At 39.5% G+C, this 17,462-nt stretch overlaps 1 protein-coding gene across 1 annotated transcript in view; it reads right to left on the bottom strand.

The window, feature by feature from the left end:
• Nucleotides 1-16,395, bottom strand: part of cerkl (ceramide kinase-like) — a 101,304-nt gene extending 84,909 nt beyond the window's left edge. The window contains exon 1 of the mRNA XM_053680804.1: nt 15,919-16,395. Coding sequence (XP_053536779.1) covers nt 15,919-16,288 — 370 coding nt within the window. The 5' untranslated portion in view covers nt 16,289-16,395. The remainder of the gene's footprint in view (nt 1-15,918) is intronic.
• Between the last annotated feature and the right edge of the window lie 1,067 nt (nt 16,396-17,462).

Consider the following 17,462-nt stretch of genomic DNA (forward strand, 5'->3'; position numbering starts at 1 on the left):
GCCTCGCCGAAGCCTGTCACCATGGATCCACCATCTCCTGAGAGCTTATCGCCACAATAACGTGCTTCGCTCTACCTTCTATGCCATTACTGATTCATGTTCACACACACACACACATACACACACACACACTCACAAACAAATAAGTTCAATGTCCACAGTTCTTTATGATACATAAACTAAAGAACAGTGGGGTGAATTTTAAGGTTCATTTCATAAACTATAAAAATGTCAATGAGAAATTCCATGCAAAAGTCAACACTTGGGAAGCATTGAAACAAAACCATTTCTAAATTGGCCAAAATTGATCGTGACATAACCACTAGCCTTTCTGCTTTGTTCCAATGTAATAATTAGTACAAGATACTAAACTTAATTAAAATATGTACACTATATATCCAAAAATATGTGGACACCTGAAGACCTTTGGGATGAACTGGAACGCCAACTGCATCTTAATTAGATAACCATCACATACTTAGACAATCTGTAAGTAAATTCAGATGCAAGCTCCCCATCAAGCTAGCTAGGTACTGTACAGTTGACAAGATGCATCATCACACTGCAAAAATCATTTCTATTAATTACGCATCTGATGCAATTGCACTGTTTGAACACCAGAGGTCCCAAACTGCACAAACCATAGAGTAAAAACATATACAGTATTTTTACAGGGACAACAATAATCCGATATTAACCCGATTAAGACGATACTCTGATTAAGAAACTACCATGTAAACAGAGATTATTGATGACCTTAATCCGGCTAAAGTCATACTCGAAGTAAACAAAAATCGAATTAAGACGTGTGGAGTTCTCCTGTTTTAGTCGCATTATTGGCGTGCGTTACAGACATGTAAACACCTTAATCACACTATTAACGTCGTCTGGGAGTTTTCACCACATTCTGCGACAGGACACGTACACACACGGCAGTGCTCAACCGTTTAATAGCAAACAAGAGAGCACGGCTGCGTCCCAAACCGCGTACTTACCTGCTATATACTAGGAGAACTACATGTATCTCGGCTACTATACAGTAGGTAAGTATGCGTTTTGGGACGTAGCCCACGGCTTCAATCAGTCGTCTATTTGCACGTATAGCATGACAAATAATTAACTGCACTCGAAGCGTTTGTAAAATTAAAAATGAAACACCCAAAACTGTAAATGGTCCCATAACGAAGACCAACTGTACGTCGATACGTGAAATTCTGGAGGGAACGTCGGACGGCGTGGCGTCGGGATGTAATGATGTGTGCCATTAATCCATTTATGTTCTATAACATGTAAAACGGGAACATGAAAGGAATATTCTAAAAGCCACTCATGTAAACACCTTAATCACAATATCGTCTTATTCAGAATAAGGTCAATAATTAGATTACTGCTGTCCATGTAACAGTAGTCATTGTGAGTGCGCTGACCAATAACTCCGGATCACAATGTCTGACATGCATTATACGTTATATGGTTACACCACCACATTATAATAGTTAAAAAGAGTTCTTCAATAGTTTTTAAACGACACCAACCCTGCGCCGCTGTGCTTTATGGTGCCCAAGAAAGAGCCTGTGAAGACAGTCATTTTACCCGACTTTGGAGCTCTATTTTCAGTTTAAATGATGCCTCAGGCGCTGCTACGGAACTCATTATTTTTCAAATCAGTCATTTTTCCTGAGTCAGAGACTTTGTTTATTCAATCAAATGTCTGAGACGGTTTATAAATGTATTTATTAATTTAAGACATAGTGAACATGTACATTTTGTTTACAATATTAAACCTGTTTGGATTTATTTCGTTTTATACAGACAAAAATGCACACAGTTTTGCATTGTTTATGATACAGAAATAAAATGGGAGTCATTTCAGTCATCCTTTTTCAGCCATTCAAATTCTCAGAATCGAATCGTGAAGCCAGTATCACGAATCGACTCGAATCGTGACCATGAGTGCATCATTACACTTCTAAAGCTGTTGTGTATAAAAAGCAGTCAATATGAGGTCAAAGGTCACATCGCTACCAAATGGAATTGGCGTAAATGTAAAAAAAACATCAACTTCCTGTACTAGCGGTAGCCAAGTCACCAATGATTATAACAATGCACATAATTCCAGATTAGTGCTAAAACACTACAAGCTAACAATAATTCTATATACTAGCTTCTCTTGTGGCTTTTTCTATGGTCTATTTTTTTAACTTAGCACCAAACATACACTAACCCTCGCTGGCATGTTTGTGAATTTGAGTGTGTGTGTGTGTGTGTGTGAGTGTGTGTGTGTTATCTGTCATCTTCCACTGCACACATGATGCTGACTACTGCTGACGTGATGAGCGCGACCCTTCATTTGAGGCACAGTATGATACGGAGAGATTAAATAAAATCAAGCGCTCTTCTAGAAAACTTTATTGCTTCCAGATGGGTGCGAGCTTCCCTGCAGCATCGCTCCTTCCCGAGGAAGTCGGCGAGGAAGGGGGGGACGTGTCAGGACGCTGTCATATCATTGGCCGATTAACGTATGGACAGAAGGGACTGACTCCACATGCTGAGTAAAACAGGAGTGTGAGCTGATAATCGCTTCCACACACATTGTCGAATAATGTACAGATCAGAAAAGCATTCATGCGCAAATATGACCAGTGCTCCGATCTCTCACGCTATCGGATCGTCACTCGAGCTGACCTGGAGATTCACTTCCAGTTAAGAAAATTTCTTGGAAAGGACAAAAAAAATCGGCGCTACGAGTCTTGTAGTAAATGCCTAAAAGATATAGAACATGTTCGAACTCTGCACGAGTTATAATAAGAGAGTACCGTTTTGGATTACACATAAATAAATCTTTTACAATTATCATACAATTTCAATCTAAACTCGTGAAAATTCTCATTTACAAGACGAAAAAATATAAATCTGCAATCCCGAGACCATGTCTGGAGTACTGGACTGTTCCTCAAATACAGTCCCCTCCAAAACAATTAGAACGACAAGGCCAATTAATTATTTTTATTTATTTATTTAGTTAGTTTTGCTGTCAATTGAAGACATTTGGGTTTGAGATCAAAAGATGAATACAAAAAGAGAGTTTAGAATTTCAGCTTTTGTTTCCTGGTATTTATATGTAGACATGTTAAACAAATAGAACATAGCACATTTTGTATCAGACCACCTAATTTGTAGATGAGCAAAAATATTGGAACATGTGACTGACAGGTGTTTGTTACCCAGGAGTGACCTGTTAGCTCTGAACATCTACTCTTGGTTTTAGCCTTCAGTTTCACCTGTAAAGACTGCAGTTGTTGTTGCAAAAGGATAAACCAACATGAAGATCAGAGAGCTGTCTATGTAAGTAAAGCGAGCCATTTTGAAGCTGAGAAAAATACGGAAAAATCAATCACAGGCATTGCAAAAGCATTGGGCATGAACAATACAACAAACTGGAATGTCCTGAATGTTCCAATAGTTTTGGAGGAGACTGAATTAGCTACAGGAATGTACCACGATTCACACATTAACTACATTTATATGCACTGATAAACATTTACTCAATTCTACAGACTAGAGGCTGGTCAAATGGTGATATTACAAGACCTGGCAAAAGTTATGGAATCACCACATTTACTTTGAAGCAAATAAACAAAATCACAGATATATGACAGAAAACAATTTTTGTTTAATAGCTGAACATTCTGGCTTCATGAAACATACATCAAACAAGTTAAATTAAATGTTAAAATTAATGGCATACTTTTTTCCAGATCAAGTAGAGGAAAAAATTATGGAAATCACTCGACGTTGAGGAACAAATTCTGGAATCACCTTGTACTTTAAATTTCTAAAACAAATTCCAGCACAAGTCTATAAGCGCAAATTAGTCTGCAGTTAAAAGAGAGCTCCTTACAGACCTTAACCTTGGACTTTTTGAAAGGAAACATGGCCCAACAAGAGAGTTATCAATTAAAACAATGGAAAGGATTATAAAACTCTTTGAAGAAGGAAATCCGGCACGGAGTGTGGCAAAAGAAGGCAGATGTTCCCAGTCAGCTGTGTCTAAAATTTGGTGCAAGTATAAACAAAATGCGAAGGTTATAGAAGGAAAACGTACGAGTCGACGATTAAGCAAAAATTGTTTCGTGTGATATCTGTAATTTTTTTTATTTGCTACAAAGTAAAAAAGCCAGGTGAACATCTTCCAAGTGTGGTGATTCCATACATTTTGCCAGGGGTTGTATATGAAAATCTTTTGGGGTTTTTTTTTGTTTTTGTTTTTTTTTCACAAAACATGTATTGTATCAAAAGATAAATATTTAAGTTGGATGATAAAGTGCCAGAAAAACTCAAAATTAACATGAAAAACTTCAGTTCAGTAGTTGAGTCAGACTTTAAAAGTTGTTATTTTCATTTTAAGATCATTCCTAGGTGAGAGAGAATAGCAACAATCAAGGTGTCTTCACACACACACACACACACACACACACACACACACACACACACGTTTCAAACAGCGTGTACAATTATTAGCATAAACAAGCCGGTATTGAGAATTGTCTGATATCCAGAACGTTTTTATTATTTAAAGAAAAGGAGATCACAGAGAAACACTGCAAATAAAAAATACGTTAGCAGTTAATCAGTTGTGTTACTGTGTAAATAAATAAATAAATAAATAAATAAATAAATAAATAAATAAATGAATGAATGCCATTGAGTGATAAATGTCCCATATTTCCAAAATGCCCACGATTCAGAGTGTGATGTGATGAGGGTCGCTGTAGCCCAGAGAAGACAGACCTTCTGTCTGAAATAAAGCCGAAGTGCTCTTTTGTTTCATCCCCTTCCCTGCTGGCTGCTATAGATGCCCACTGCGCCCTTCGCTCAGCAAACTAATACGGCCGTTTGAAACGCGTCCAAGCAGGCGCGGAGGCCGTGCCAGGCCGGAGAGCCCCCTCGTCGCCCACACGTGGAGCGAGGCCATGTGGTTCCCGCTATGCAGTCAAGGGCCTTATTTTCCACCTGTGCCTGCGGAGGCCAACGGAACCGACACACACACACACACACACACACACACATACACAGAGGCCAAAACCCAATATTTACATTTTTATATTGCCGTATTTTCAAGCCCCCGGGACGCAAACAGAGGAGACGACACCGTCTGTTTGTTCCCTGTGTCCGATTAGAGCGTGACGCTGTCTGCTGCTTTGCGCGATGCTGAAGGGTCACAGCGTTTTGAACCCTCACCACGGCTTCGGTCGGTGCAAACACAAAAACAGCTGATCGGCTTACTCTGACGGACGCTGCCAGGCATCGTTTACTCAGAGCAAGCGCTGGTGATTCTTATAGGAGCTCGTTTGACGTTTTATGAAAATCAACGTGACTGTCGATTAATTCCTATTGCACTTTTAACATTCATAAAGCTGCCCTTAAATAACAGAAGGTGTACGATGGACACAAGCTGACAAACTTCCACTGACAAAAGGAAATCTTAAGAGAAGGAAGCCATTCTCATTCTCTGCTGGATTACAGTAGATAGAATGAATACAAGTGAGATTAATGAAAAATTTAAAGATCCCTTACAGAAGGGAGATGTTTTCTAAACCAGCAGACTTATAAAAATAATAATAATAATAATAGTTTTTTAAAAAATAATAAATAAAAAATTGTTGTTGTTTTTTTTTTTTTTTAATAAAAATAGATTTCAAATTACGGCACACCTTTTCAAACATTGACTTTAAAGGGAATTAATCAAACCTGATCATCTCAGGATGCACCATGTGTAAACAATAGCTGCATGGGACTAATGGTAATTAAAAAAAACAAACATTTAAAACAGAGAAAAAAGTACAAAAAGAACAGAGCTGGTAGATACAGTGATATGAATGTTGACGTGATAAACTCATGTCACAATATGCTTTTCTGTGATATCATTTATATCATGATTTTATTTTTTTTTAAACATCTTTTCAAATAAAATTAATTATACACTGACTGGAAGCAGTCATGTGGTGTTTTTGTACTTAATCTTTAAAATTAAACAATAAAATTTTTTTTTACATTTTTTACAGACGTTTTATAAATAAATTTGTTTTTGTTTTTTTTAATATAAATATTAAAAAAACACTTTTTGAGAGACTTTTTAAATTTTTTAATTTTTTAATGCAACACTACTGTTGTGCTGGCAGTTCGTGGGCAAACCTACGTATATATAGTGATACAATTGTATCTTGTATTGTAGAAACGTCTTTGAGTACCGAAATGATCTTTTCATCATATCGCCCACCCCTACCCAAAAAAAATAAATCAGGCAACAACAAGGGTACAATCTATAGCCTTTATGTGCTCAGCTCGCTCATGATCAGAAAAGTTGGCGAAAAATGAAAATGGAGACAAATTTTTACAAAAATGTGGTTAAATAGATTTCACAGGATCCTAAATATGCCAAATCTCTTTATCGCTCACTGAGTCTATTTCCTCTTCCCATCCCTCCTATTAATTTATTCCCTTTTGCCTCATTTTGCCTCCTCCCCTCTCCTTTCCCCACTCTCTCCCCCCTCTCTCCCCTCGATGAAATGGGATCATATAACCTCAGTAGTGCAATTAGCCTCAGAAATCTTTAGCCCATCCCATAAGTGCCTTTGTGGAGAGCCTGACCGCTGTGGTCAACCAGAGTCCTCAGAGCTGGGAGGGATAAAAACAGGTCACTCTTGGAGATCAAAAATTGTCCCGGAGCGTCCAGAGTGCGGCTGAACGTAAATGGAGCAATGCTCCCGGTGCTGTTGTGGTTACTGAAGGCTCGTGAAGTGAAGAAATATAACCAGTAAAACTGAAAACCAGCTCTGGAACAAGTGCAAAGAGAAAATACAAAATAATAATAACAATAATAATGCCAGGGGCAGGGGAGGAATCAAATTAGCATAGGACCAATCACCCAAGTATCACCAAAGTATCAACTAGCACTTATAAATGAAGTGATACAAATAAAGTACCCACTCTAGTCCACAACAGGATAAAGGAATTAGAAAAGCAGGACATGGAAAATCCCTACAATGCTATCTAAAGATTAGCATGGCCTTAAAATAGCAGCCTACTGTGTGTCTTTTTTTTTTTTTTTTTTTTTTTTTTTGCTTGTACAGAGATAGTCATTTGCTCCTGGAAGCAGTTTTATGGAAGTAATATGCTATATAAAATAATCATATGAGTGCAGTGCCAAAACTGTAATTATATAAACTGCGAATCAATTCTGCAGATTTGTAATAGGGGTGGGTGATTTTAGATGCATGAACGATTAAAGTGTCTCCACAGTGTTACTACAGAAAGACCACATGTATCGCGATACCACACGCATGCGGTCAGATGCGCTGAAAACACTCAGGCGTGGCAACAGGAGTTGTTTAATGAACCAGACTTTGCTCTGAGACCAGCTCGTGCTGTCCCTGACACACACACACACACACACACACACACACACACACACACACACACACATGAACAAATCAATAATAACCAAGAGTAGGCGGTTCCTTAGCTTGTGTTTTGTTTGGTAACACGGTAGCATGGCTGACAACATGGAGGAACTGGTGTCTAAAAATGAAGCAGTTATGTGGAACTGGTGGAACAACGGTTGTTTGCAAAATGTGCAAAGGCAAGACTGACACATCTGGGAAACGTGACTTAAACAAATTTGTTTACACACTAAGAAACTGTTTACCAGTTGGCTGCCACTGCTAGTCACTAGCATTAGCATTAATTCAATTTCTTTATGATTTATTGACAAAATTCAGGACTAGCTAATAACCTTAAGAGTTATTAACTTTAACTGATGATAAAGTTGACATGAAATGACATGCATGTGCTCCGTGTTAATAGTGAAGACGTCCTGATGAACAGCCTCTGTAAGCCTTGACAGGCTTGCCTTGCTGATATTCAGTACAACCGCAATCTTGCTTGTGTGATGTTGCTTAAATATAAATAGATAATAGTCTAGTTTGATTATAATCTAGTCTGTCCTTCTCAAAGTTATTATTTTATCCATCTATCCATCCTTCCATCCATTTTCCATAACACTTATCCTACGCAGGGTTGCGGGGCATCCCAGAGAACTCGGGGCACAAGGCGGGGGACACCCTGGACGGGGTGCCAAGCCATCACAGGGCACAATCGCACACACACTCATACACTACGGACAATTTGGAAATGCCAATCAGCTTATAACGCATGTCTTTGGACTTGAGGAGGAAAGCGGAGAACCTGGAGGAAACCCCCGAAGCACGAGGAGAACATGCAAACTCCATGCACATGGGCCGGAGGAGGGATTCGAACCCCAACCCAGGAGGTACGAGGCAAATGTGCTAACCACTAACCGTGCAGTATGTGCACTAATACGAGACCACTGTAGAACTCATTTGTTGGATAACTACATATTTTTAACACTGATATTACTTTTAAATATATTACAATACCTTTTTATGATGGCAGTCACGGGAGTTTGGTATTTTGGGGTTTTTTTCACTGGTTTTACTGACCACAATGAGGACGGGTTCCCTTTTGAGTCTGGTTCCTCGCAAGGTTCTCCCTCATATCATCTCAGAGACTTTTTAACTTGCCACTGTTGTCCCTGGCTTGCTCATTAGGGATAAATTCATACATTTAAAATGTATACCCGGAATGGACATATTTCTGTAAAGGTTCTTTGTGATAAAAAGCGCTCTAAAAATAAAACTGAATTGAAATAAAAACACGATTAAAAGAACTGAACGCGCTTGCCATTGTTTATTTTATCTATTTAGTTCAGATGGGTTTCAACAAAACAGAATCGTATTAGTTCACTGACTTAACAGAAGCACACTCTGTGATAGACCTGCGAACATCACAGTGATATACGTAAAGTGCTGAAGTTTTTCTCATCTGAATTAAAATATTTTAGATGCCATAAATTACTATGCTAATTAACTAATCATTTCCATGCATTTAATCACACATGGATAAGTTATCGAAGGTTTTTTTTTTTTTTCTTGATCTCTGAAACACGAGGGCAGCTTGAAGAAATGAAAAATAAATAAATACTCCACTGTATCGAGTGTAGCCCCCAAGGCCTTGTGGAGATCAGTCTACGGAGAGTGCAGTCAGAGCAACACACACACACACACACACACACACACACACGCAGAGGGCCACAGAGAGCACGAACCCACTATGTGATCAGCGTGAACTGTGTATTCCGGAGGCGTGAGCTGCTAGAGCGGATCAGAGCTCTCGGTCATCCTGTGGTGGAGTGAAAACGCGCCAAGGCCGAAGCTAAACAAATTCAGGGTTCAAAAAGTCACCCCAAAGCTCCCTCCACCAGCACATTCCCTCCCTCCAGTACACTCGTCTCTGCTGGGATTGAGCCGAGCCTCAGTGCTCGCTCTCTCGATTCGGACCGTCTCTCCACAGCCTCTGTTCCGAGCTGCCAACAAGCACCAAACGTGCTTGGCTGCTTGTTTAACACCCTAAAGGATGCAGAGTTTAAAACAGCCCTATGGTTCACACGAAGAAATCCCTCCAAACCCGGCTACTTCTTCACTGCTCCGTCTCTCTGGATGACAGTGAGACAATGCTGCATTCTGTGCTCCCTTCGCTGGGAGATTAGCTGACGCCTGGCAGCGAAGTATACATGGCAAATTAGTTATAACAATGCACGACACGACGCCATACATTATCACCTACGTTCCTTTAAATAGCGATCGTCTACATCTGAGCCACAGATAGAGGAGCCTTCGAAATATTGCCCTACCTCAGAAGTATTCACTCATTCAAGACATACACTATGGCCAAAAGTATGTGGACACCTCACCTTCACACTCATATGTGCTTGTTGAATATCCCCATTCCAGATTTATTCCGCCTTTGCTGGTATAATAAGCTCCACTTTTCTGTGAAGGGTTTACAGTAGATTTTGGAGCGTGGCTGTGGGCATTTGTGTTCATTCAGCTACAAGAGCATTAGTGAGGTCAGATACTGATGTTCTGTAAGGAGATCTGTGGTGCAGTCGGTGTTCCAGTTCATCCCAAAGGTGTTCAGTGGGGTAGAGGTCAGGGCTCTGTGCAGGACACTCGAGTTCTTCCACTCCAACCTTCCCACACCATGTCTTCATTGAGATCGCTTGGTGCACAGGCGCAACAGTTTGGGAACCACAAATGAAAGTGAAGGTCAGGTGTCCTCGACATTTTCGCCATATTATGTATGTGGTGTGTAATGTTTTCTTGTTTAGCTTTGCACTTAAGGAAGGTGACTAATCAGGCATGACTATTTTTTGTGTTTGATTTATTTTATTACATTAATATGTTATAGTTTATTCTATTTCTTATCATTTCAACGTAATGTAAAGTGATTTTTGTGTGAAAACTGCGGGTTTTGTGAAATACGTCTTTTTAGCTACGTATGTATGTATATATGTTTTTTAAGTGCTTCATTTCTAAACTCTTTTTAAAGCTTAAAATATTCACAGAGTATCGATATGGTCTGATACTCATCAGCATCGGAAAAGAAATCGTATCATCTCGACTTATTTCCTTAATAAAGTTTCTTATAATTCCAAGTATACATATCATATCATAGCAAGATTTGGGGCATGTATTTATAGAAACAATTTTGGGAGAAATACACTCACTGCATTTCCCTCATGGCGCTAGTGTCCGAGTCAGACACCGAAAACATCTTGACTGCTTGACTACATTTGAAGTAAAGGGAGGGAGGGGAATTCGGTATGTTTTATGTCTTGCCACGGGATTTCTTCAAAAAGATCCAGCTGTTTTATAAATAGGGTACACGGTGGCTTAGTAGTTATCACGTTCGCCTCACACCTCCAGGGTTGGGGGTTCGATTCCCAGCATGGCCCTGTGTGTGCGGAGATTGCATGTTCTCCCCGTGCTGCGGGGGGGTTCCTCCGGGTACTCCGGTTTCCTCCCCCAGTCCAAAGACATGCGTGGTAAGTGATTGGCATGTCCAAAGTGTCCGTAGTGTATGAATGGGTGTGTGAGTGTGTATGTGATTGTGCCCTGGGATGGATTGGCACCCTGTCCAGGGTATACCCCGCCTCGTGCCCGATGCTCCCTGGGATAGGCTCCAGGTTCCCCGTAACCCTGAAGGAAGGATAAGTGGTATAGAAGATGGATGGATGGATGTTTTATAAATAAAATGATATTACTGTTACATTTGTTTAAAATACTTGTCATGCAAAAAATAAATAAATGACACAATGAGAGAGGCCTACACGAAACTGGAGCACGACTCACGAAAATCATCTGATGTGATGCGGCGTTTACCTGACATTTGATGTGTATAATAAAATAAAAGCACTCTTCAGTCTGTTCATACATCAAGGATGTGGCTTAAATCTCCCGTCCTCCAGGCAAGAAAAGAATCGCACGAGTGTCAAATAGAGAAGCGCAGCATCTCGGCATCGTTCTGCCGTTTTCTGGCAGTTTCATGAGAGCATGTGGTAAAGGCCATAGGGGGTTATTAGATGGATGCTTTCTGTGTAATGAGAGTGCTGGCTTAATAACATTAGCTTGGATCACTGATTAAGAAAGTACTGGCTGCCGAGCTTAAGTGGGCCAAACTGCTTTTCTATTTCTCTTTCATTCCCTTCGTCCATGAGCAGACTTTGATGTGTCTGCACACAAAAAACCTCGACCAAAGTATCCAAAGTATAACATCACGTACGATTGCGATACGAAGCGGTTGGTCAACGACAAACGATTAGCCATGATGTGTGTGTGTGGTATGTTTCTGAGCTCTCCAAGCTCTGAAACCGACACGGGAAGTGTTTTTCTTTTCTCTGGACGTCCAAACCATTGAAAGAAGCACAGATAAACTGCGAGTTCAAATAGAATAAAAAAAAAAAAACTTAAATATTGTTCCTATGAATGTCAGCTACAGGCTAGCAGTCATGATTGGAAATACTGAAGATTTCTGTTCAGGTCAGGTCACTATAGTCTTGAATTTTGTTAATAGTTAGATTTTGTTACTTTCACCAGTTTCAGTCTTGATTTTCTAGTATATTTCAAGAACAAAGCTCACAGATCTCATCTCCAGCTTTATTAGTTGTTAGTACTGATGTCACATTTCCTGTTGAAAAAATACATTAAAAAAAAAAATCGCATTATATTTAATATTTATAATTCACCTGGACTGTGAAGAGGGCATCCGAGTAAATCGATCAGATTGGATTTACAACCGGCCAGAAATCTGGACACTTTTTCTAATTGCTGACAGGGACAAATCCTAATATAAAACTATATTTGATACTTGACAGAAATCTCATCCCATGCACTAAACAGCTGCTATGAAAACACTTATTTGAACTGCATTACTCCAGGTGGCTGCCTGGCAATATTCTTCTGCAAGTGCTGGTCTTTGATCTGCCTGACACACTGTTGCACAATACTATAAGAAATGATTATATATACTTTGGTCTAGAAGAGGTATAATGGATTTAAATTCCCTGCTACACATGTTTTTTTATGACAGAACAAAACCACAAGTAGCTCTGGATGCTAATATCAACTCAAACATCTTACGCTATTGAAGAGCGACTCCCACATACTCTTCCATTTATACCATTTTTTTTTTTTTTTTTAAATAGATAGGCTAATTACAAAAGTAGTCTGAGCCAAATCATGTGAAAATCAGTCCAGAAATATAACACTGCTTGAAAACAGGTCTGAACCCCATTGCGAATGACACTAATCTGAGCCCTGCGAAAAAGAGTCATATGTTTGTGTGCTCAGTGCAGTCATGCAGATGGTCACTTTGAGTATCATTTACTTGGACATTTGCTAAATGTCCACAAGACTGACAGATGCTCTACTTTAGGTGGCCACAACAATCGGCCGGAATCTATTACCAGCACATCTGTCACACATGACTTCTTGGCAGCGCTGACTTCCTGCTTTTTCACCCCCCCAAATCAGCCAGCCAGTTTCATCAATCCTGTATCTCCAATCACCGTATGCACCGTCATATTGACTGTTACATAATATAACTTAAGTAACCAAAACGGTGCTAATGTGTACTTCCTGCGTTATAGATATGATATTAAAACATGAATTAGAAACAGACTTGGAACAGACTTGGAAAGCATCTCACTACATGTACACGCTTTTTCCCATCTTTAACCGTCCAGTTTCTGTGTTCCTGTTTCCACTGTATCCTCCTCAGATTCCCGTCCTTGGCTGACAGGAGCACAACCTGATGTGGTCTTCTGCTGTTGTAGCTCATCCATCTCAAGGTTTGAAGAATTCTGCACTCCGAGATGCTTTTCTGCTCGCCATGGTTGTAAAGAGTGCTCAATCGAGTTACGGTAGACTTCTTCTCAGCTTGAAACAGTGTGGTCGGTCTCCTCGGACATCTCTCAGCCGTTTTAAGCCACGGAACTGTCGTTTGTTCATTCTGTTTAAACCCAGAGACACTTGTGCGTGGAAATCCAAGGAAATTTCTGAAATACTCAAAACAGGCAGTGTGGCACCAACAACCAGGCCACCGTCGCTGAGATTGCATTTTCCTCTCATTCTGATATTTGATGTGAACATTAACTGAAACTCTTGACCTGCATCTGCATGATTTTATGCACTGCATTGCTGGAGCAAACTCGCACTCACTTGGAACGTTTAGGCCACTCCTCCTACCCGAGTCTGATGCTAACACAGATTGACACTAGCGATGGGAAGATTGGATCGTTTTCCTGCCTCGGATCTTTGGATCTTGTTCAGCAAAATGAATGAATCTTTATTCAAGTCATTTCGTTCATTTGAGCAGAATTCAATTAAAATGTTACATTTTCAATAGCCGAATTCCCCCACCACGTCTACGTACGCAAACTTTGATCGTATTCTGAATAAGGAAAACATTATAATGCAGCCAAGGTCACATTATGAGTAACAGAAACGATTCATTCACCAGTCAACTGGGTCTTCTGGTACGAGTCGTTCATTATTTTGTCACTTCACTGCTGTGTATGCTGAGGCTCTTGTGGCAACCACCCACTTGTTTGTATAGAAGGTTGGGAATTATGAACTAATTTCTGTACCAATACAGAATAGATGCGGCTGTCACGTCACGTGACAAATGAACGAAAGACTTGGACCGGAAAAGAGAGTCGGGAAGTGAACTAATCATTTCTATTTCCTGTACAGAGACTATGCGGTTTTCACGTGTCAAACGAAGGAAAGGATGACACAAAACGAACGAATCACACGCTGAGACAAGTCATTATTTCTGAGTCATCTAAAAGATTCGTTCGAAATGAACAAATTGTTCTTGAATGACCCATCACTAATTGACCCGATCCATACTGGGGAACAATGTGACTTTTTTTTTTAATTATTGTTTAAATAATTACAGACATTACATAAGCATTTCTGTTTGAGATACTAAACAGCTCAGAATGAGTTTGAGGCAAGTGTGTCATGATCTAGCATGCAGTTTGTACAATGCTAAACTGTTAGCTATACGATTCCGATACTGTTAGGGAAAGGTTTGGCGAACAGTGTTGTTTTAGGAAAACAATCAATGAGAGGGTGTTGTGAACTGGCCCAACCCCGTGTTACCACCCCGATGCTGATTATGTTTCCTGTAACAGCATGTCATGTCCTGAAGTGCTTTATTCCACTGCAGCTGTTTACCAATGTTAACAGTTTTTCAATCTATTAAGGAATGACTCAAGCAAAGAAAGAAGTTAAATCATGTTATAATCTGTCCTCCTCTGTCCTGAAGACTTTTCTTCTGTCCGAAACCTTATACTTATCTACAGCTTTACTTCTGACTGTTAGAAAATGCCTACACTGGAGAATATTCTTCCCAAAATGCTAAACAAAACATCTCCTCACAGAAAACTCCACCATATCAATTAAACTTTTCAGTAAGAACTATTGTCAGAGCTGCTGTTATAGAAAAATCACTCAACATCTTCTGACCAATCAGAGTCAAGCACTGTGGTATAAAGGGAGAAAAGACAAGTGGGAACCAGTGTTGATGGTGTTGATGTTTCTTAAAGTGCTGGAAGCCATGGTAGTGGTTTGGTGGAACCTAAAAAATGGCTTTTGTTTTGGTTCTATTTTCTGCATTTCATAGTTTGTATTAAAGATATAACAGCTACAGGCTAGCTAAATGGTTATGCTTATGATTCCCAGTTGCCTAGCAACTGTGATTTTACTACTTTAAAGATGCATTAGGTAAGATTTTTTTTTCGGGGGGGGGGGGGGGTAATCTAACAGTTGAATGGGTGGAGTTGAGAACATAAGATCTGAATGAATTTTTACCTTTTATTTTTTTTATTTATTTATTTTTTTTTACTCATTGAGCCGGCCCCATTATCATGGACATACACAAAGCTCCGCCCACAAAATTTAGATTAGAGGTACCGTTAGCAAGGACTGGCATGAAATCAATTTCAGTTGCACTGAGACATTCAACTGCTTGAAATCTAACAGAATTCTATAAACATGCAACTTCTCTTCATACCCTGCTGGGGGTGGGGAAACAATAGAAACCCTCATAGAAGTTGTAATGGTTTTAATGGGTAGAATGGGAATTGTATTGGTTTTAATGGAAACTGTAATGGTCCCCATGGGTCTCTACTGGTTAAAGTCAATAATTGCGTCAGGACTAGTTAACTTATTCAGTGTTCATTAAAAAAATAAAAAGAAAGGAAGAAAGGAAGAACAAAAAAGAAAGAAAGAAAGAAAAAGAAAGAAAAAAAGAAAGAAAGACTTCCGAACTGCACACTGAGTGCACTGTTCTCATAAACACGGTGAAAACACACACACACACACACACACACACACACACACACACACACACACACACACACCTCTGAATGCAAGAAGTTACACACCGTAGCCATGGTAACCACAGAACAACACGCCGTGTTCTTCTCACCTGTAGGGCTTTCGGGCTGGATGCGCGTCCACGTGACTCGCGTGGCAGTGAGAATCACATCGTGGCTCTTCTTCCCGATTTGAAAGATTCCTCTAACGATCGGGTCGCCCACGTTACCGGACTTTTCGTTTCCTCCGCGAACTGAAAGTGTGTCCTCGGGGCAGAGGAGCTGAGGCGCAGAATCGGAGCGTTTCTCACTTTCTTGCGCTTCTTGCTCTTGTTGCCGTTTCCTCCTTTTCTTCTTCGCCTTGACACGGTTTTCTGTAAGCGGAGGAGACTCGGACACCGGTTGCTTCTTCTCCTTTGACTCCTCTCGGCTCTCCGAACATGGCTGGAGGGCATTAGTCGATTTCCTCGGGGCTTCAAACATGTTTAAAATGTAACATCCCGACAGAACTAGTTGGTTTTTCGCACCGCAGTTTGCCCCCGGTGTTGTGTTGTTAATCAGCAGGGCGCGCGCGTTCCCGCCATGGCCGGAGCCTTCCAGCGGCGCGCGTACCCGCTAAGTAGTCCTGGCTACGGACGCGGGCACGCGCTTCAGTCAATCACTTCACTTTATAACATTTTTTCCTCGTCCCAAATACATGCCTGCCCTTACATTATTATTATTATTTATTTATTTATTTATTTTATTTATTTTTTAATTATTATTAAACTCCTGCAACCTAGTAGGCCTTAGATAACTTTCATAACAGGATATTAGTACGGGCTTCTATTCGTTCTATTGCACTTGCAAGTACTGTGTACCAGTATTTAAGACTGATGAGTTATTAGGAGTATAAGGAGTAATAAGTCAGCAGTCCCTTACTCTTAGTACAAAATAGCTTCTTATTTATTTATTTATGTATGTTTACACCAATAGCCTAATGTAAAAGAGTGTCTAATTTAATCTATAGAAATGCACACATATTTAAAAAACAAAAAACATAAAAATGTATATGTGATACCATAAATAGTATAGAATTCCTAATTCTGTACTAGCCTAATCTACAATTAGATACACAATGGGCTAGAATTCATATCATATCGTATACAACTAGATATCCTAAATATATTCTATAAATATTATAACTTAAACAAATTATAGCTGCTTGTGTTAACCCTGCTCAGACTTAGCCAGCTATTCTAGTTATTTGCTGTAACATTATAACTACACTCACATTTTTTTAGATAAATATGCTAGTTGATATTACATATATATATATATATATATATATATATATATATATATATATAATAGCCTATATTACTCTCTCTCTCTCTCTCTCTCTCTCTCTCTATATATATATATATATATATATATATATATATATATATATATATATATATATATATATATAGAGAGAGAGAGAGAGAGAGAGAGAGAGAGAGAGAGAGAGAGAGAGAGAGAGAGCTATATATAGATCCTAAATGTATAAGTATTATAACTTCCTTAAACCAATTATAGGCTATCTCTTTGTGTAGCTGGTGGTGTTAGCCCTGCCTAAAACACTAGCCAGCTATCCTACTTACTTGCTGTAACGAGCCTAATTTATATTCAGATA

Source organism: Ictalurus punctatus, chromosome 6, assembly GCF_001660625.3.
Source record: "Ictalurus punctatus breed USDA103 chromosome 6, Coco_2.0, whole genome shotgun sequence".
Lineage (NCBI taxonomy): Eukaryota > Metazoa > Chordata > Actinopteri > Siluriformes > Ictaluridae > Ictalurus > Ictalurus punctatus.